Here is a 23,367-nt window from a genome sequence, read left to right as displayed (position 1 = left end):
CCAGCTCTGGTGCATGTGGCTGGCACTCTTAGCCACTGAGCTACAGGCACCAAGCCTGAAGATAAGTTTTAAATAACGATAAAAAAAACTGTAGCTGTGTCTGTTTCAGTGGCTAAATTCACCAAGAGATGTAGGTTTTTGCATTGATAGAGACGTGATGACCGGTTTGGAGAAAAGCATTCATTCTCTCGCAGGAGAAGGGCAGGAAGGGGGAATGGCACTCAGTGCTGGAGCCTTTGCAGGGGGGCCCACCTGCACCTGTGTAACCCAGGAGAGTCAAGATGAGGGGAGCATAAGGGACTGCCCACTATTTCATGCCCCCATGTTCTGCCACTCGACCCTTTCACTATTTCTTCTCAGTCCACAGCATCAGCGTGCTGCCTTTGAAAGTAACAGCAATGAACACTACCTCTTCTGTACCTAACAAGGAAGTGCTCTGTAAAGATTGTGATGGTGGTTACAGGCCCGGAGATCTGTCAGGACTCATAGAACTGTACACTCCATAGGACGAAATAGGATGAATGTTACTCTGTGTAAACACTTCAGTAACATTTCCAATCTAGTAGCCAGATACACACACACATGCAGATTATCAGCAAGTGGATACACATTTAGGTGTATATATTTAAATCCTGCAGTTAGTTACTGCTCTTTGCTGTACCAGCAGACAGATAAAATTTAACTTCCACACTCTGAGGTGGACAATTTAATATCTATTATTTTTTATGAAATGCCTGAAGAATAAAAGTCTCTAGGCTGGAAGAACATTATTAATTTTGAGAATGTGACTAAATTTCTGCTGCGTTTTTGTGTACGCTGATCTTTAAGCTGCCATTTAGTACATCATTTAAGGTTTGCTAAGGAGATTCTGTATAACTTTTTGGTTATTTCTCCCCGTCACCCCAGGGTTTACACTGTTATAAAGAAAATGCATAGTTATAAAATAAATACATGACTCGTTGCATTCTATTTGGCTTTAATTATAAACTTTTTGAAAGTAGGAACCACAACATCTATAATCCTATTTTTTTCATACTCCCAATAGAGCACCTTTTAAATACTAGATTCATCTCAATATAGTTACGCCATTGTGAAAAGTGAGAACTTCAGGTAATAGTGCAGTAATAAGCAGGGCTCTGCAATCTAATAGCAGTGCTGTTAGAATTGTTTTCACTAATATAGATTGCATTAAGGAAGAACAAATGCTCTGATGACACACACTCTTTAAATTCTTTAGGATGGGAAGGGGAAGTGATACCTCTTGGTATATAGGCAATTCGAATGAAGCCATCAGGGGGCCGAATGACCGGTGATTTCTAGCTCAAATCTGGAGCCAATGAAATGGAACATCATACTTTAAAACTGATGCCTTTAGTAAGATGCACATCTCATTCCCATTTGTCAATTTCCTCCTCAACTTGGGAGCAGATGAAGTAAACATGAAAAACATTCTAGATTTGAAATATCGAGTTTAAGCTTTATAAATTCCTGCATAGCATTTATCAGCACGACAGCTATAACATGAGGTGCTGCTCCTAACTCTTCCCGTGGCTCATGCACTTTCCCACGTGGAACCTATTGATTCTCCCGATCCATAATTTTTAGTATGTATTGCTACCCAACAGAGCAACAAAACTTCAACTAATGCGACAAATATGGTTAATAACAATATCCATTATCATCAAGGAAATTAGAAGCTCAGAGTAGAATCACATTCTACAAGGTAAATATGTCCAGATTGATCCAGTTCTAAAAAAAAGTACTTGAGATGGAATGTGTGCTATACATAGTGAAATGTTTACAAATCCAAATACCCTGATCCTATATTGAAATAAGGATTCAGAAGTGTGGCACAGCACAGCTACCTTACACCACGCCTCACCAATGCAATTTCCACCGTTGTTCCTGACTCAGGGACAAAACGCAAGCCATTGAAGCCATCGACAGTGTCGGCCAAGACTACTGAGGACTAGTTGATGATCTGCTTAAGTATAAACATGATTTATCACCGGGGATGGACTTACTAGTGATCGGTGCCATATCCTTTCGTCCTGGTGAAGCCTACAGACGTGGCCACTACCAGTGCTGGTAAACCTGTAAGAAAAGCAATGTCATGTTTCATATTCAGTAACAAGAACTGGGCTTATCGATCCAAGCAAAGCCAGGACAAACTCCAGATGATGAAATCACAGCAGCTACCTCTGGATGAATCACTTCACAAAGTATGTTTCCATTACAATTTTTTTTTCCCAAGTACAAAAAAATGTGAGAGCGACACCTGAGTTTTTAACTTACTGCAATTCTCCCATGTTGCTAGGTTACCACCGCATTTGACATGGGTTTAAAGGGAAGTAATAACAGAGATTTAGTATACCTTTTAAGTTATTTCACCCTCAGGGGCTGCACTGTTATAAAGGAAATTTATAGTTATAAAATCAGAAAGGCAAAAACTGGATGTTTTGCTGTGAAGAAATATCACAGACTCGAACATTCAGTTGGCCACACACTGATGCTCATCAAGTTGGACTTACAAGAAGATGAAAAAATAAACACTATACTAATAAACACTATACTAATAAACACTGTACACATTATGAAGTAACATTATAAAGTTAATATTTACTTTATAATTTATAATAAAAAGAATGTAGAGTTCAATTAACCTGCACAAGTGTTCTAATTATGACCTAGCATCTATTTTTTTTTTTTTTTAGTTTATATTTGTGCGAATCACATTTACCTCATTCAAGATCAGTGGAACCTCCCTGTACTTTGGTAAATAAAATTATGTCTAAGCTGAAGTTTTTTAAAGTTTTGGTTATTCCTTCTTTTCAGGAAGATCACATTTGCTTTTCAGATGCGTCCCCTGCCCATCTTTCATCGCCCTATCCTTCCTCATCCTTCCAGCTATTCTCTCTTTTGTGAGTCTCCTGCAGTAACTTCACATTCTCTCATGAAGGAGAGCATCTCAGAAGGACATGTCACATTTTTGAACAAAATACTGGTGACTCTATAGAAATAACAGCACCAATTATTTATATCCCTATGAAATCATAAATAACAACTGTGTCATGTAGAAAGCATAGTCCCCGCCGGCCCCTCTTCTTTCCACCTCCTCTTTGTCCTCCTCCTTCACCACATATCATTTGTTCACTTTTTTGATTGACTGGACCAAATTCATTAGAAAAATAAAAAGTCCTCTCCTAGGTCATAACTGAAGAATTGGTCTTCTTTCCATACAATTTGGATTAATTTTTTTTGCTAAATTCATCCTGCTTCACTTGCCCCTAATGAGACTCCTATGCCACAATTCTGCCTACCCACAGACTTTCTGACGATCTAGGACCATTGGTTTAGCTTTTGCTACCCACAGTAGCTTAATACGAGCTGTTGAGTTAGAGAGCAACTGCAAACCCTCTTCTCAAGATCATTAGCAACAATTTTAAATAAAGTCTTTACTAATCCTACAAATCACTACTCTTTATCCTTCATCAAAATTATATTCTTTTACCTGAATTCTGTATTTCTTGGACCTACGGGACAAGTCACGATTCATGACAAAAGTGTCCCTCGATTCAATAGTAGCTCAGCTTTAGAAATCTTTGTCATGGAAACCAGATAAAAATTTAATGAAAGTCTAAGCAAAACACATCCATCACCTTCTTAACTGCCTTCCCATAAACTCCTAACATACTAGTCAGACACAGTAGACCCTTGCTGGAACCTGAGCCATCTTTAAACATTCTTGATCCTCTTTTTCCACCATGCTGGTGTTGTGATAAGTCCACTTACTTGTAATTTTCCAGGTTCTCTCTAGCATTCTAGCATTTTATTCTCCATCCTCTAATAATTGGTATTTGTTGTATATTTGGTCTAAAATTTTCTAGTTTATTACCATGAATGAGTCTTTTAAAATGCAAAGGTAAACATGAAAAAAATTTGAATTTTTCTAAAACTAGTTTCTTAAATTAACTAGGATGTCATTAGAATTGGCCCTATGGTATAGATTTTGAGATGTCTATGGTATAGGGTGATTTGAGAGGAACTTTTCCTAATAAATACAAATAAAATTACAGTTAATTCTCAGTCTGTCTGCACTTCTGTTTTTACTTTGAGAACCCCACTGAGTAGCTGTAAGGTTTCATTGATCCTCTACATGGCGTTCTCCCCATGGTATGAATCGCTTTATTCCTTAATTTGTTTTGAGAATTCTTGCAATGGAATCTGCAAAGTTTTTTGGCAGGGAGCACATGCCTAGTGAACCACCATGCCTTGGGCTCTGAGCATTTCAAAACATTTGCATTCTCAGAAAATATTAACAGAGAACACTTTGCTTTTCTGCTCCTATATATCTCAGGTCTCAGCTCACACTATGCAGGTCCTTTGACTGTTAATTGAGTAGCTACACGGCCATTCGATACGTACTCCTTTTTAAAATAACAAATGACCAACAGACGTTCAAAACATGACCATCCTCATGTACTTCCCCTTTCATACATCAAATTGGACACGAGGTAGCCTGGGGATCACCCCAGCCTGCTGCTTCACAATGTAAACGTTGGTAACGAGAGCATGGCAGCGCGGATTAATCTGCTTACCCCATCCAAGGCACAGGAAGCGTTTCCTGATAAGCCGGGTCCTGATTTTTCCAGTTACAGCCATATATGATTGCCACGCCTCAGTCAAAACCCAACAGAAGGAAGCCAGGAAGAAAAAATGCAAAAACGCAGTGGTGGTTGTACAGATGCTCTGTGGAGACAAAACAAACAAACAAAAAAGACTCACACGAACCTGGTTTGGGCAGTGGGCAGACGTCACGTGGCTTTCAGAACACCGTTAACTTCTGATTCATTGCTTTTATTTCAAGTATCTACCTCTCCTCAGGGACAACAGTAATTATTTATAGAAATTAGAAGCCATATATTCTCTATGCTGTATATAATACCTATAATAAAAAATGTATATACACTAATTCCATTTGTATCTTCATTTTTTTTAATGAGGAAAACCTTGAATATAAATTTAAACTCAAGGGAGATTGAAATTACTGCTTTGCTGAAATTTTTCCTTGAAATATAATTATAAGAATTATGGGCTTTTTTTCTTTCTGGATTAAGTCACAGACATCTTGGCATAATTATTTCAGCTACATTCTTTATCCTTCCTTTATAACTGAGAATTTTTTCTTTATTGTTTTATCCATGTTGATGTTAAGATTATATTTCCAAGTGCAATAGCCTTTCAGAAGGAACAATTGCTTGGCTGTTGTCTGTGTGTGATATTTAAGGTATAACAGCAAAGTGCAAAGTCAGATTTGGCTAAGAGTGTACTACAAAAATAACACATGTATCTGAAAGTACTGACTACATTGCTTCTGTGTATTACATTGCAACGTGTGTCCTAATCAAATCATTTTGAAAAGTTAATCAAGTCACTGGCAGTACACAGCTATGATTCTATACTATATTTCTTCATGCAACTTAATCATTTTGAATGTCTCAGCCATTAGTTGTGACACATCTGCAAAATATCAGCAGCTTCATTTTGGTCAAGGGTGCTATTTTTTTCATCGTTGATATAATTTCTGTGTGTTAATCTTGTTGAAATGCAAGTCTTTATAAACCAGACCAGCAGCAAAACGAATTCCTTCCTTTGTCATTCTCACTGTTGTTTCTAAAACTTGAAAATAGCCAAACAAAGAGAGTATGACTAAATAACAAAAAACCCACCCCAATGCAAAGAAATAAAAATATAACTCTCATCTTCCCATTTCTACCTTGATCCATTGCTACTGCCAAACATCTTACTAGACTTTTTATTTGGGGCCCAAATTATTCACATTATTTGTTTATTCTGTTGAAATTTGCCAGATATTAACTCAGCTTTCCGGTTCTTCTAATCCTCTAGCATGTTCATCTCACCAGGTTGTCTCAATGAGCACAGAGACTGCGCTAGAAGCTCAGTACCACTTGGCATACAGCAGGTGCTCAATCAATTATGACTATTATCATCATTATTATAAGAGGCACTAAAAAAAGGTATTGCTGTTTTTCAGCATATGATTTCTTACTTCATGTAGTACTTAAATCTTACTTTAGTTTTACATTTAGTACTTTAGTTTTACATTTACCATTACAAAGAGGGTAAAGTAGTGGGTTTCTTGACTGCTCTTCCTCATACCTACGCCCCCATCTCAGGTGTCATGCACCAGCTCTCACCAACGTAATTCCGCTTATACTCGAAACACCGACCCTTTCTTTTAAGGTTAAGGTTTGATTATCTGCAGACTTACTACTTTGCTCATTCTTGATCTGTGGGAACTGATCTCTATTTGAATTTCAAAGACAACTCTTCCATTTAATATCCAAAGACATGTTACTCCTTCCAATTTGTATTTCATTTCCATCCACCCATTTGCTTCATCTCAATTGTACATGATAGCAAAGCTATTCCTCCTGCATTGTAAGATATCATCAAGGAGTGATATCACACAATGTAAAAATGTCAAAATGTTAAGAGTCGAAGCGCTGGATGCATTGGAATTTTGTAAGAAATAATGAAGTGCATAATGTCTAAATACAGAAATTTTTAAATATTTTTAATCTGTTGGATACTTTGGGACTCCCTGGCCTTCGTTCTCATTCTAACACAAACCAAAGTACGTGTAATTTGGGGCTGCTGACATTTATTTCAATAATTCATGTCTCTCTGGACAATAACAGAAGTAAGGACTATTTCTACAGGTAGCAACATTCAGCTATGACTAGAGAAATACTCATACGTTTCTTGAAAGTGCTCTAAGTATGCAGGTAAGCTGTCTCACACTAAAGGCTGTGTATAAGAACTAAGGAGCGCTAAAGTCACAAAACTAATTATACATGAAGAATACGGCAAAATGTACAATCTAGAAAAATAGAAAAGGTCACTACATTTAGCTTCATCACCATGTGCCGATCAGCATAAAACCAAACACTTGATATAATGGAAGAAATGGCGATTTTTCTACTGATGTGCTTGCTAAGTTGCAACACCAAAAACAGTCTTTTTAAGATATAGCTTTTATAAATAGAAATTTAACAAAAGTTTATGATTTTCCACTTGACACATCACCTTCCCCAAGAATGGCTTTTTTAATGTTCCAGGATCAGGATTCTTGGATTTTGCCTTCTGGATAATCTGGATCCCACATTGGCAAATTCCCAAAAATTAACCATCCTTTGTATCCCCCTAAGTACTAAGACCTTTTTCTTTCCTTTCCTTTCCTTTCCTTTCCTTTCCTTTCCTTTCCTTTCCTTTCCTTTCCTTTCCTTTCCTTTCCTTTCTTTCTTTCTTTTTTGAGACAAGAGTCTCACTATATCACTCTTGGTGAAGTTCTGTAGCATCATAGCTCACAGCAACCTCAAACTCTTGGGCTTAAGTGATTTCCTTGTCTCAGCCTCCCAAGTAGCTAGGACTACAGGGGTCCACCACAATGCCTGGTTATTTTTATTGTTGTAGTTCTCATTTAGCAGGCCTGGGCCAGGTTTGAACCCGCCAGCCTCAGTGTATGTGGCTGGCACCGTAACCCTGGAATATGGGTGCTGACTAGGGCTGTTTTCATTTGCAAACCTCAAGCTCTGATTCTCCTCTTCTATAAACAGTTCATGTTTTGGCAACTGTTTAATTACTGATACCAATGGATCCACCATTGTGACCCCTGGTCTCACACTTTTTCCTCACCCAGCCTGCATGTGTAGGCTCTTGACTCCCAGGAGAGCTGGGTCCTCACTGTTCACCATTGCAAACATGTGACTCACCAGCCCTTCCAGCTCCTCATCCAGTTCTTCTGATCTACCTGCTTTGCCAAACACTAACTGGTCTCATCAGTGTCAGATAGGATGAGAACTGTTGACAGATATTACAAAACTTAAAATGGAATTAAGTTGACAAATGGAACACTGTTTATACCTGTCACCCTTGTGCACACCCCAAAGCCTGGGAGACAACAGATGAGATTTCTCAAAGTAATTGGAAAAGTAAGGGTGAACTGTGAAGAACTATAGACTGTGAGAAGTCCCATAAAAAAGAAAGCATACGAGAACAGAGGAAAGATGGACACTATACCCCAAAGCTAGGTCTTGGGAGCAGGAATTTAGATGTGGAAGGCAAAAAAGAATTATAATGCATGGATGACACAGAAGTTCCAGCATATGTTTAAAAGACTTGCCTCAAAGACGAAACATAGAAAATTGGAGGAAAGACAGAATTTTAAAAAGGATGATAGGAAAATAACTCAGAACTTTAAAAAATTCCCCTGGGTGTAGGATAAAGATCACACACACACACACACACACACACACACACACGATATGTTGTGATGAAATATGTGAACACTGGAAACAAAGAAAAATCTTAAAAGCTGTCAGAGTGAAAAGAAAGATGAGTTACAAAGACATAAGAATCAGATTAACATCCGATTCCTGCGAGCCACTCAAGGTACAAGAAGGCAGTGCAATAAGATCTTCCACATGTGCAGGGAAAATAACTCTGAAGATGAGATTCTACCCCCAGCCAAACTATTATTCAAGTGAGAGGCTGAAATAAAATTATTTTTAGAATTGAAAGGAACTTTGAAGTTTATTATCTCAACACCCTCTCTGAAGGAATGGGCAGACCACCTAAACCACTAATAAAAAGAACAGCAGGAGGTGAAAATGAGATACAAGTAAAAAATAAGAAGATAAAAGATAGCTAAAAAAACTAACAAAATCTATGACGCTGAAATAAGTGTTTAATATCTACACAGATATACCATTGTCAAATTATAACCACCTGGATATAAAATGCAAAATCGTATCATCAAAGGCGAAAAGATCAGAGAGATGAATAAGGCAGCAGAGCAGAAGAAAACTAGCCTAAGACTTTTCAGTGTTTTTTCTTCTCAGGAACATTAGAGATACTGATTAAATTGAGATGAGAGGAAGATGTGTTTGAATATTCATGCTAAAAATGCTAAAGTAACCATATCAACGTATAAACCAGTATTTGTTAAGTAGCAGAAAAAACAGAACTAAGAAAAATCTGTCACTCCAGTAAAAGGTGGGTAAAAACACAAACCTAGAAAACATAAGAAATAGAAAATAAGACAATAAAAATAATTCCAAACCTCAAAATAAGTGAGACTGCTGTAAATTCATCACTTAGAAATTATTAACATTCACATTGGATTAAAACAATTCTATTAATTCCAGTAATTTATTTTGAGGAGACATACTCAAACCCAGTGAGAGAAGATGGAGAATGAAGACAGAAAGTATTCTATGAAGGAATTGCTAGTATGTAAAAATCAGATGTCACAATGTTAACACTGGGAAAAACTTTGAGATGAAATGGGACTTCTCATACTGAGAAAAGGAGCGGGCCACAAAGAAGATGCAGAAGTAACATAACATACCTCTACGAAAATAGTAACAGTGTTTCAAAGAATAATGAGCACAACCTGAGGAAAGTGCAGGGAAACACTGTCAAACTAAGGCTGTAATGAAGAACTGAAGACATAGCGCTCAGAAAGCCACAAAAAAATGGAGGAAAAATAAGGTAGATGGCTCCAATAACACAATCAGTACAAGGGATGAATACTTTCTCTTTGTAATCATATATATAAGAGCAAGACATGCGCAGTTCTTTAAAATGTCAATGAAGTATTTACAGAGGGGAACTAGTCCTAGAAGAGACAGTGAAATAAAATGGATTCAAGACAGCTTATAATACACCAGACATTTTCACAGAGTACACTTCAACAAAATTAGAAATCAAAACTCAAATTTTCTGCCAATTAGTTAACATTGGAAAACAATGTTAAATAATTAACAATTAGAAAATTAGAAATCAAATTAGACATAAAAAATTAGAAATTTATTAGAAATTAGAAATCAAATTGGAAATCAAAAAATTAGAAATTTATTAGAAATTAAAATTAGAAATCAAAAAATCAGAAAACTAGAAATCAAAACTCAAATTTTCTGACAATTATTTAACACTGGAAAACAATGTTAAATAATTAACAAGTTAAAGAAAAATTAGGAATCTAAATTATAAACTACTTAGAACTGAATAACAATTAAGGCAATATGTTTATCAAACTTGGTGAGATTTGCTATGATAATACAAACAAGAGAATATAAAGACGAATGGGTCACTCAAAGAAATGAGAAGAGATTTCAAACAGATCAAATAAGAAAGTAACAAACTGAAAAATTTAGAAAACAGCAAAATTCATCCATCAAACCTAAGCTGACTCTAAGGTAGCTGGGATTTTTTAAAAAGTGAGGGAAAAAAAAAGTAATATTGTGAATGAAAAAAGTTATAGAAAGTATCTCATATATGCAAACATAAAAAGTTATATGAAAAGATATTCTAAAAAAATTATTAAAATGGGCCTGAGAGGTAAAACTAATAATATTAGATAAAATTATAGGATAATGAAAGAATAACACTTCAAAAAAATACACCAAAAAATTCAGAAAAATTTACGGACAAGTTCTAATAAAAGATTATATAAAATCCCCATGTTGTAATATATAGCCAATTCATTTGACAAAGAAGCTATCATGACACTTATACCGAGATGAGCAAGTAAATTATAAACCACTTTCATTTATTAGCATAAATATGAAAGTGCTAAGCAAAAGATCAAACCCAGAAATACAGTAAATGGGTAATAAATCAGTTTCAAATCAGTGTGTCCAGTAATGCGGGATGATTCCACATCAAAAGTGACCTCGGTATAATGTATTACATTAACACATTAAAGCTGAGAGGCCATGTGATTACATCAATAAATGTGAAGGCATTTACTAGACTTCAGATGATCACTTAAAAATATGCTGTGCAAATTATGAATAGAGGTGAGCATTCTCCCTTAATAAAGATGATCTTTCTGGAAATTATAGTGAAAATCATGTTCAATAGTAAAATTAGATTAATTCCCATCAGTTATAAAGAGAGGAGGATGTCCACCATCGCCTCTCAGATTCTAAATTGTGTAGGAGTTTCGCAGGAAAACCATAAAAGAAAAAGCAAGTATAAAAAGAGAGACAATATTGTTATCACTGCAGAGAATGCCTCTCATTAGAATATCTGACAGAATCGATTTTTAAACTAGTAGAAATAAAAAGATCAAGATGGCTGGATGTAAGATTAACATGCACTGTTTCGTACACAATGAGATCAATATACAAAACGAATTTTCCTATAGATCAGCAATATCATTTACCCAGATTTATCTCTCTTTTCTCCCTCCAACCACGCTAAAATGACTAAGTTATTAAGTCATAAGGAAGAAGAGAATAGCACTGGATACAGTGAACCCAGGGTGTTGACAAATTTGGAAGGTGCTGAGGGAAGAAGTTTAACTGACCTAGAACGGGTAGAGGCAGTTACAGCCTATGTGCTTGGAGGGCACGAGGGTGGTACTGGAAATATTGACTGTAATAAAGCCAATTCACTCCACTGGCATCTGAAGGGCTTAGTTCTTAGAAAGTGTAGGGACAAGAAATGGAGGCGGACACAGTTTTTCTTTCTTTCTTTTTTTTTTTTTTGAGACAGTCTCACTATGTTGTTCTCAGTAGAGTGCTGTTGTGTCATAGCTCACAGCAACCTCAAATTCTTGGGCTTAAGCAGTTCTCTTGTCTCAGCCTCCTGAGTAGCTGGGACTACAGGCGCCCACCACAATGCCCGGCTATTTTTTTGTTATTGTTGTCATTGTTGTTTACCTGGCCTGGGCCGGGTTTGAACCCACCAGCTCCAGCGCATGTGGCCGGCGCCCTAACCACTGAGATATGGGCACCGAGCAGAGGACACAGTTTTAATAGGGACTGTAAAAGAGTGGTTGGCTGAGAAATCTATACAACTACTCCAACCCCAGAGTCTGCACATCTTGAGTCCTTCCACTGCTCTTGGACAATATGATCTGCTCTTCCACATAACCTAATCCTCACGGTCTCCCTCCTTTCAGTCTATGTGAGATGCCCTTGCCTTCTAATCACTGATGAGGTACAGACCGTCTCCGTTGTGTTCTCTGAGCCTAGGAAGTTTCTTCCTAATGCCATCACCTTTCCTTCCCAAAGCCGGCCTTCCCCTTTCAGGTGACAGCAAGTGGGACAGAGTAGCCAGAAATAGGTCCCTCTTGTCACACTGTGTGTTTTCAACACTTCTGCTTCATTTATTGGTGGTACATAGAATCTCTGTGCCTCTCTTTCCTTGTCCATAAATGAAGATAATAACAGCATCTACCTCACAGCATGGCTGTAAAGATTGGTTGCACTGTAACTACTTTGTGGGGGGCAGGATAAAATTTTTTAATTGCTATACCATGTTATTACAGTAAAGCTTAACACATTTTTACAAATATACTTTTTATTGACAATGGATATAATAAAACTTAATGAATTTTTATAAATGAATACACCAGCATAACTCAGATCAAAATGTAGAATATCCTCAGCCTTGGGCAGCGCCTGTGGCTCAGTGAGTAGGGTGCAGGCCCCATATACTGATGGTGATGGGTTCGAACCCAGCCCTGGCCAAACTGCAATAAAAAATAGCTGGGAGTTGTGCTGGGCGCCTGTAGTCTCAGCTACTCGGGAGGCTGAGGCAAGAGAATTGCTTAAGCCCAAGAGTTTGAGGTTGCTGTGAGCTGTGATGTCACAGCACTCTACCCAGGGTGAGAAAGTAAAATTCTGTCTCTTAAAAAAAAAAAAAAAAATCCCCAGCCTCCCAGTCAACATTGATCTCCCGAGGCGAACCACTAATCTGACTTCTAATAGCAGACTTCTAATAGTAATGACTTTTGATCCCATCCTTGGTCAGCTCTGCAGTCTCCCTTTTCAGTTAGCACAATCTCTTAGCCTACACATCTGTGGCAATCTCTCTCTGCATTAAGCCAGCCGACCACCTTTACTTTGTGCATGTCTCTGTACTAGCTACCCTGTTATTGTCTGCTCTGTTACTCTGTTACTCTGCTCTCACTGGCTGTTACTCTGCTCTCTGTTACTCTGTTACTCTGCCCTCACTGGCTGTTACTCTGTTACTCTACTCTCTGTTACTCTGTTACTCTGCCCTCACTGGCTCCCACTGCCCTCACCGGCTCCCACTGTGCTCACTGGCTCCACTGCTCTCACTGGCTCCCACCGCCCTCACCGGCTCCCACTGCCCTCACCGGCTCCCACTGCCCTCACTGTCTCCAACTGCTCTCATTGGCTTCCACCACCCTCACTGGCTCCCACTGCCCTCACCGGCTCCCACTGCTCTCACTGGCTCCCACCACTCTCACTGGCTCCCACCGCCCTCACCGGCTCCCACTGCTCTCACCAGCTCCTATTGTTTTCCTTTCTCTCTCTTTCCAATTGTGGCCAAATGTCTGGAAAGATGCGGCTACTCCTCAACTTCTTTACGACCTGCACAATCTTTCCTCCTGACATTTGCCATCTCTCCTGAATTTTCCTCCCCAGGGAATCACTCATGACCTCCTAATTTCCAAAGCTAATGAATATGATATTTCCAGTTTGCCATAAAAACTTTGGGTGTCAATATTCTCAATTTTCTTCTATAGTCTTCAAAAGATTTTCTAGGTCTAAAATTCAACAAGGCACTTAATTCTCTGATCAGAGGCTTTCTTCTTGAATGAATTTTGAAAATGTGTTGTCCCGAGAAACTACCCATTTCATTTGTATTTTCTAGTATGTGAGTACACGATTGTTTATAATGTTCTCTTACAACTTTAAAGGAATAAACTTTTTTATTTTCTAATGTTGGTTATCCATGCTTCCTATTTCTTCTTAGATACACCAGAAACATTTGTCTTTTTTTTTAACATTAATGATTGAAAAGATATTATTACATTATTACCATAATGAGTTTCTGAGAGTAAGAAATATAATTATTTACTGCATTTCACTTGGCAGGTTTTCAATATTTCTAGAAAAACAATAAACAATGCCATTCTAAATATTGAAATAAATGAGATAAAGGTTTAGCATTTTAAAAAAACTTAGGCACTGATCTTATAAGTATTTCAAAAAGCAAAAGAGAAAATGTTTTTCATGAGGGATGTATGATATTAAAAAAAACCTTCATGGAATACAGAATATACAGAATCCTGGGGGATTTTTGCAAAAATAAAATACAGAATATTAAAGTGAAGCATTTTTGTGTACTATTTAGAAATTCCTAAAGAGTATCAATATCTGTACTCTTTTAAAGTGGTATTTACAAATAAATCAAGAATTACTTGCAGTATAGCAACATTTCAACCGTCTAGGTAAACTAAAATAATTACTACATAGAAAACAATTCTTACTTGAAATATTTAGATAATTTCATTCATTCACACACTGATTGGTCTGTAATAAATTAGGAGTGCACATATCTTGCTATTTACATGGAAGAAAAACATGTGTAAGACATTTACAATATAATTATAGACATACCAGTAACTTTTAAAATATGAATGAGAATGTTCTTTTACTATGGGAAGAAATCTTGATTCATCATCATAGTGACCTCAAAGGCCATTCTTTAGAGCCTATGCTAATAACTACTACTGACTTTATTCAGAAGACCAGGGTGCTTACAGACTAACAGTAAATTATGGTAAAGATTGAAATAAGATCATGGATAATAAGAAAATATAATGGAAAGATCATGGATAATAAGAAAATATAAATAAAAAGGTTTTGCACAAAAGTAGTACTTCACACAAAGTAAGCACTCCCCAAAATGATAGTTCATAGTAAGATTACACGAAGAGCTTAGTCAGATATATGATTCAAATTTTTATTTAGCAAAATAAGCACATTTGAGGTTGCCTGACTTCATCTTAAAGGATGATCTGAAAAATAACATATTGAAAACTTACTCTGCCTTAAACTCTAATTTTTTAGCAGTGTTGCAAGATAAATAGTTGAAAAAGGAGGAAATGAAGCTCAAAGAGAGTAAATAACTTGTCGGAAGTTACACACACAGCAAATGAAGAAGCGTGTGCTCTTTCCATGATAACCTTGTCTTATGATCAAAAAAACTCTGATTTGCTACATGAAATATATCCTTTTAAGTCACATAAGATTCTTTTTGAAATAAACAGTGTACAGACAATAAATAAATGTTATGAAAAACAAAAATGATACAAGTCACCACCAACTAAAAGAGAGAAATGTGCTGTTTCTAAGTATATTGACACGCATACAAATGAACTTGGAGGTTACCTGTGGATGTGCCTAAATCCAAATGAAATGAATTATTGATATCAACGGGAACACAAGGTTCATCAGTTCATAAAATTAAATGCAAACTTTTATGGAACTGATTATCTAATCAGAAGCTTTTTGTTAATATCCCTTTATCCACCCTCCCACATTCCCTAGCTGCTTCTGACTTGCTACATTAAAACAACGTCCTTCATATAGAGACAGCTGACTTATATCCCTCAGTGACCTGGGTACTCAGCCTAGGCATTTTGACTCTTGTATTTTACAGAAAATATCAATAGAAGAGATGTGATGGGATTCTACTGTTTCTTAAGTCTCTTAGTTCACAATTAAAAACCAGTGGTAATATCTGTTTACAAGCTATGGCACAAAGCTGTGATGAAGAACCCATCATTTCTGACAATTTTCTGTTAAAAATTTTCAGTTATGGTCAGGCACAGTGGCTCAAGCCTGTAATTCTAGCATTCTGGGAGACTGAGGCAGGTGTATTGCTTGAGCACACGAATTCAAGACCAGCCTGAGATAAAGTAAGACCTTGTCTTTACTAAAAATAGAAAAACTGAGGCAAAAGGATCACTTGAGCCCAAGTTGGAGGCTGCTGTGAACTATGATGCTATAGCACTCTACCCAGGTTGACAGCTTGAGACTCTGTCGCAAAAACAAAACAAAACAAAACAAAACAAAATAAAATAAAATAAAAAATTTCAGTTATATTCTGCATACTCAAAATCTCTGTCACAAGACTGACTCTAAATAGAAGAAATTGCCAGTATAAAGTCATATATGATACAAAATTAATTAATGGGTAAAGGAACAATAAAATTAATTGCTAAATAACTCCTATTTGCTAGATTTTCATAATTTCATATTAAAATAAAGCATCCTTATTAAAAGGAAAATGAAGGCTAGATAACAACAGAGATAAAAATCTGTTCCACAGATGTCAAAAACATGTATCTTCCAGAAAAATTCTCATAATTTGAAGATTTTAGAAAGTTTGTTGCACATCAGATGAAAATAGGATTTTTTGAAACGTCTCCCATGGGAATGCAAACATTTGTACATCACGCCCACCAGATGCTTCATCATATATTGATATCTCCAGGCTTAGGAAAACAACAATTTTACTCAAGATGAAATATAATTAGGGCATTTGCTGAATAAGGTCAAGAGTTCAATGAAAGTTAAAATTTGAAACTTCAGAAAGCTAAGAGAGTGGGTGTTAAGTATTATCAGTGCAAAGACTGTAACCATGTTGAAATGGTGCATTTGTTAACCTGACAGAATTAACCATCTTAGCACGTACATATATTTCGAAACACCATGTTGTACACATGCGTACATTTTTATCTGTCAATTTAAATAAATAAACGACCAAAGGGAAAATGTGTTATAAGGTCTAAGAAAGACACAGATTACACTGTGTTCCTTATCTATAGAGTTATTCCCTTTCAGTGGGTTTGACTCTCAGGGTTGGGGTATCCCTTCTCATCTCTCAAGGACCATATATATTGGTCACTCAAAAGCAGAGCTGAGAGCAATGCAGATAAAAAATCACTTTCAACTTGTAACAAGAAGAGCAAACAAAACCCTGAAGCCCTGTAGCTGAGATTTCTAAGCTGTGAAAATATTTCTTTCAATGACTCAGATGGTAGAGGAAGATAATACTTTCCTATTAATAAGATGATGTTCATTTATTCTGTTTACCATGTTTGACCAATGGTCCTGTTGGTTTCATAAGACTATTTTAATGTGGAATGGAAACAATTTTTGATTTACAAGTGGCAAGGCATAAAAAAATTCTGATTTTCTTTTTTTTTGAGGCAAGCTAGTATTTTTTAATCTTGGCTGCACCCTGGTATCACCTGGGGAGCTCTGAACGGTATGGCTCTATTAGTGCTACTTCCCAGGATTCTGATGTAGTCTGTTTGGGGTGCAGCCAAAGCGGTAGAGTTGCTAAGGGTCCCCAGGTGATTCTAATGTGGACCCAGGGTGCGGAGTCAGCAATTTAGACACATATTGACTTTTGGCAAGCAAATATCCCAAGGGTGTGACCTTGCACACATTGTCCCACTTCTCACAGTCTCAATCTTTCATTTTTTAAGATGTGAGTGAGAATACCTACAATGTAGGGTTAATGTAAAAAAGGGCTTGTAATATATGCAAAGTACCTAGTTCCTGGAGGATTCTCAAAAATATTAATGATAAAGACTATTCATGCGTTCTCAGCCCATTGTAGTAAATTATTTGGACACAGCCAGTTTCTAGAGTTCTAGAAAGAGTAACAGACACGGAAGACTGTGCTGTGCACTTGTCGTTTTATTCTGCATGCTGTGAGAACTGATAGACTCCCTCATTAAACTAGCTATGAAGGCAAAATAAACCATTAATATAAAGATGGACTTTCGAACAACAAAAAGTACACATATATGTGTGTGTATATACACACATATAAAATAGAATTATAATATGGCACTCTGCGTGTGTATATATATACATGCAGAGTTCCCAAAAATGTATACACATTCAAAGAAAGGAAGAAACTGTATGAAAATTATAACAATATATACCAGGAATGTTTGTTATCTAGTATATTGTATCTTGCATGTATTGTAATTGCAGAGATCAACTACATGCATATATATATATATATATATATATACTGCATGTGTATATACATGTAGGAAGAAGGGATACTTTTATTTGATCTTGCTCTTTAGCCTTTTCCAGACACCTAAGAGAAAATGGCATTTTTGACAACTATCCCAGTTGGGAAATGCTAACGCCATCACTGGGTCTACAGCCTGTTATGGGTGTGGTAATTTATGTAGATCTTAAAGGACTTCTACTCACAGGGCCAGTTTAAACCCCGAGATTCATTCCTTTGGTGTCTGTTTTTCAAGACCTTATTTGTTTAACCCCAGACCACTCAATTGCAGGTTTGAAGTTTAACATGCCCCCCAATTCTCTTCCTACCTTTCCCCTTAAGCCAACTCCTCCTTCTGTGTTTGTTACCAGTGAATCAAAACTATTGCTCCCGGTCAGGAACCTGGATGTCATCTCCATAATTCCCTCATATGCAATCAATCTCCAGTTCCTATTTGATTACACTGAAGAATGTTTCCAGCAACTCCACTGATCTCTCCATTTCCAGGGACTCTCAGTGAAAACTGGGATTCCTGGGTGGGGAAAGCTCTTTTGCTAGTTCTACCTCCATTAGCAAAGAGTGAAATGGAAGCTTCAGAGCTAGGTCTGTACCTAGTAGGGATTGCCCCCACACATGCACCATCCACTAAATAAGTTAATAGAGTTCTTCAAATACGCCTGGCATATATCATGTGCTCAGTAAACAGGAGTGGGAGTTATCAGAGTTTTTATAATTAAAATGTAGAAGAGGATATGGGTACAGGATTTATTTATACAATGAGAAATACAAAAATGTGTTTAAATATTAAATGAAAGGGTGACAGAGAGACTCCTGATGAATAAGGATGAGAAAGAACTGATTGAGTCCAGTTCAGGAGATGTCTGATGGAAATGAAGTCTAAAGCACATGAGGACTGGTCGTCTCTCGACTTGAAACAGGTAGGAAGGAAGGAAGGTGGAATGTAGATAAATTAGCACATTTTGTGGTGGGAAGGTGAGATGGTCTCAGTCTGTTATGGCTAACAAACTCTGGAGTAGGAGTGGGATCAGATGTTAAGGCCAAAGATGTAGCAGAGAGATCAGAGATTTGAGTACCTGCCAACAGATTGGAAACTCTCTTTGCTGAGAATCGGAAAGCCAGATCACACAGACTTGCTGGGAAGTATTGATGGCTGTGCTGAGCTCAGTGACTATAAGTTTTGCCATCTCGTTACCACCAGACTGACAAATGGCCTATACCACAGACCCCTCCCAGCCCCGAAACCATGGGTTCTAGGCCTCTGCAAAGGGAGAGATACACTAGCTTTGCTGTTCTTCCTTTGGGCCTTTCTCTTGAATCCTTTTCGAAAGAACCATCCTGGAGCTTGGTTCTATTTCCTTCTCCCACTGAACTTCTTTTGACACACTCCTTGTACCATAAGAAGAGATAAACCAGTTATATGAAAGCAACTCACACTGTTGCCAAAAATAAATCAAATTTTCAGTCCACTGGTTTGGAAATGCTAAAATCACATGGTAGCAAATCCCTTATTCTGAAGTAAGTTTGAAGATATGTCTTGAACTACTTGTTCTCTTTTTAATAAACAATTACCTGTGAAAGTCTGGAACCCTACCAGGTGAGTTTCTCAGTTGCCCAGCATGTGGGGAAAATGCCTATGGTCCACGCATTACAGTCTATATTGGACTAAAATTACAGATGGCAAAACAAACTATTTCTAGTACCATTACTTTTATGAGCAATGACTATAAATACCTAGCAGGAAGACATTCATTTATTGGAAAAAGATAGCTCAGTCCTAAGAACCCCTAGGTGGTCTTTTTCCTTACCACGGCTTCTTTACAGGGTTTTGTCATTGAGGAATTTGGGGTCAAAATATCTATGAAGGATCTGATGTAAGAAAATTTTGTGTTAGGCAAGTTATAAAAGTTTCACACAGGAACATAAAAAAGACAAAATGTGTACATATAAAACCATCTGCAAGCAAGTACAACCTATGCATGTGTTTAGAACAGATTATTGGAAAGAGTGAGGTCGAGGTACCATAATGACACTTCCAATGTACACTGAATTTACATTGCTGTTGTTTCCTGTTTGTTTAAAACAGATTTCTTAAATTACTAGATTTCTTTTATCAATACAGAATGTAGCTAAATTGTGACTACAACTCATTTCTAAATCTAAAGGCTACAATAAATTGACAAAAAATGGGTTGAAATGAGGAAGGAAGTTAAATGCCATTTGCTTTACCTTCAAGACATGGAAAAATTAGCAGCATAATACACGATAACCTCTAACTTTGTTTAGAGATGATGACAGCTGGATCGCAATGTTTACAACTTGAGCCACAGACTTACAATATGAAGGTCCTTTGTCTTCAATATGACAAGTCATGTTTTATGCCATTTCCTCCTTTCATATTTAAAATTTTTATTCAAAACAAGAATGGGAAAAAAGGTGTCAACAAGAATAGGGAAGAAAAATCCAAAAGATCATTAAGTCAAAAATAGATGTTGCCAAATATTTTAACTATAGTCTTTTATTGTTGTATCATGACTTTAAATTATATAGTTTAAAATAACGTGGATGAGCTGAGAAACTCCCTCCATTTTTACCCACAAGCATAAAAGTAGTATAGAGAAAGAAAGAAAGATCAGGGCCCAAGGTTGAGGGGGAGAGGGTGGAGAGGGGCGGAGAAGGAGGGGAAATGTGTTCCCAGGCTTCTCCCCAGAGCTGTAATTTTATCCCTCTCATTTTGAGTGGGTGAAAACTGTTCCTCTCACCCCACCTCCAACTTTGCTCCTATTCTTTTCTATACATTTTTGCCTTCTGAGAAGAGGCGTGGTGGCAGTCAAAGTTAGTACTGGAGCAGGAAAGAGAGAAGAAAGAGAATCCAGTTACATCCAGCACTCTGCCCTCCCACTCTGACCACACCCTCTGATGTCAGGATTGCAGGAGGAAGAGTCTTACCACATCAACTGTTTGATTTAAATGAACCAAATACTACGTAAACAACCAAGTCATTTCAAATTGAGCTAATATTACATAAATAATATCTGCCTTTGTCTAAGTGCCTGATTATCTATCTTATTCAATTCAGCTTGAATATACCGTGTATATTTCTGGGACAAATCAGATTATCCTTCACATTCAGTCCTTGATCCTAGCCTCTCAGAATATTCCCTTGTTGTAAATGAAGTACTTTGAGAGGAAGACACATTCCCCTCGGTTTCTAGAATTCCATTTAATGTATGTCTACAGCAAATAATGATTAAATCTCAGAATAACATGCCTTTTCTTTCTTCCATGAATTCAAAATTACTTTCTCTTATACCTTCACATTGTTAAAAATTCCTATTTTTATTCTTATTTCATAGATTGTCTCCTCTGGGGGGAAGAGGGTTTATCCAGTAAATACTTCTTATACAAAAATAAAAGTAACTATATTATCAATAATTTCAAAGAGGAATTTTGTCTAAATATATTACTTGCTGGTGATTAAGCGAGAGGAGTTCTCCAATCATTGTAGCTGGCTCATTAGTTTACCTCAATATTTTTTTCTCTCTTTGTTCTTACAACAGAATTAAAAAAAATATATATATATATATATATATACACACACACACACACACATATATTATATAGTGCTGGCACATAAGGTCCTAGAATAAAAACCAAATTTCCTAATCTTTTTTTTTTTTGGTCATGTGATTAGATTCTTGCTAATGGAAGATAAGTAAGAATAATAAGTAGACGTTTGTACAGTATCTTTCTTTTTTAGCTTTTTCCCTTGTTGTCAGCAGGAATGTTCACATGATGGCTGGAGCTGGGGCACCCATGTTGGACATTGAGGTGGAATTCCAAGTTTTGTGTGGTAGAAAAAAAATCGTTTCAAAGGAAATGAGTCTGTAATGATCACAGAGTTACCTACATTTATAAAGATAAACATAAAATGAAATAAATTTTTATCTTTTCTATGTCTCTATTGTTTTGGTTTTCCTATAACTTAGATTCCAAAGTTAAATCTAAATGTCACATTTGGTATCAATACATAGGGGAAAGCCACATGTCATCATGCTATTAATTGACAAAGTGTAATATTACACTTTGTGTCTGAGTAAATGCTATCTGTGACTAAACTGGAATAAATTATATTCATCTGCCGACCTCTGAAATTAACCCAAATATTTCGACTTCATTTAATAAACTCTGAACCATAACTTCCTTAATTCCACTAAGTCTCTCTGCACTTAGCAAAAAATGATACTTATAAAGTGTGGTAGGTTTCACATAGCACATTAATATTTGCTATCTCATTTTATCCTTTATCATTTTATCCTCAGCAGGAAAGGGGGGTGTGATTTCTATCATTCTGATCAGATGGATGAACAAAATATGCCCAGTTGCAACTGAGTAACCCTCCAAAAATCACCCTGTTAGGGCAGAGACAGAATTCAAATGAAAGCCTTTTGATTTACCTCGGGTCTCATTTGCTTAATTTTACACCAAATGGTCTTACTGGATCTTTCAGAGCTGAAAATGACCCATACCATCTAATATTATTAGTCTAGAGCGGGTCTCAGACAGCTAGACTTTGCTTAACAAAATTCTCACCTTGTCTCTCCTTGCCTTTCTAGCAATTCATGTCAACATTCCTGGTATTCATACTATCCAGATACAATATCGCTACCAGAATATACTTAGGTTTTAAATTTAATACAAAACTTGAATTGAACCACCTCATCCAATTATATGAGAGGGAGGACTCTGGAGCAAAGACAGAGAAACATTTGAGCCAGCCAGACCTCTGACCATTTTCCTTGGTTCTTCCACTGGGATGCTCAGTCAGCCTGGGCCACTACAATAAATTAAAACAGACACGTGGTCCTCATGCTGTCGTTACTAAAGATCTTAAACTCAGGGCTCAAGAGGGAAAATTTCTATCCTTTGTAATAACATTTTTTAAAAAACAGGATAAATACTATAAAGAAGAAGAGATATTTGAAAGGAATACAGAGAAATGGGTAAATCAAGACAAAACTTGGTCAAGCAAAGAATTTCCAAAAGTGTCAGAGAGAGGTGGCAAAAGGAGATGTCGAAGAAGATGTGCTTATAATGTAACTTTCACTTTACTGTGATCTCAAATCGGATGTAGTGCAATTCCAATATACAGTACTCGAATTACTCAGAAGCCAGAGACCGTGACACTTCACTTTTTAGTTGATTTATGTTTAATGTGAATCACGTAAGCATGGAACCATCCCCTAGCTTTGTTTAAAATAGAGCACATAGTGTGGTTCTGAAATTCATAAGAAATTTAACTACAATCCATTTTAATCAGCTACAAATGTGATTGTCTTTAAAGTCACCACTCCATAGATGATAAGGGAATCAGGATAGATTTTTAGAATCAAACACGACAGTCAATGAAAAGGGTCAGTTATTGAAAATTCAGTGCATCTCTATTTAATATTCCAG

The 23,367-nt window shown here is 36.8% G+C and overlaps 1 protein-coding gene across 2 annotated transcripts in view; it reads right to left on the bottom strand.

Annotated features, from left to right (window-relative positions):
• ADGRB3 (adhesion G protein-coupled receptor B3) overlaps positions 1-23,367 on the bottom strand; it is a 734,763-nt gene that overhangs the window by 58,178 nt on the left and 653,218 nt on the right. For both annotated transcript variants that reach the window (XM_003789674.1, XM_003789673.2), the window contains 2 exons: positions 4,599-4,749; positions 2,025-2,094 (listed from right to left, as the gene is read on the bottom strand). In XM_003789674.1, coding sequence (XP_003789722.1) covers positions 2,025-2,094; positions 4,599-4,749 — 221 coding nt within the window. The remainder of the gene's footprint in view (positions 1-2,024; positions 2,095-4,598; positions 4,750-23,367) is intronic.

The sequence above is a fragment of the Otolemur garnettii genome, unplaced genomic scaffold, assembly GCF_000181295.1.
Source record: "Otolemur garnettii isolate 467f Iridium unplaced genomic scaffold, OtoGar3 scaffold00035, whole genome shotgun sequence".
Taxonomy (NCBI): Eukaryota; Metazoa; Chordata; class Mammalia; order Primates; family Galagidae; genus Otolemur; species Otolemur garnettii.
The sequence above is the reverse complement of the archived record's forward strand: the minus strand, read 5'-3'. Positions and strand labels throughout refer to the sequence as shown.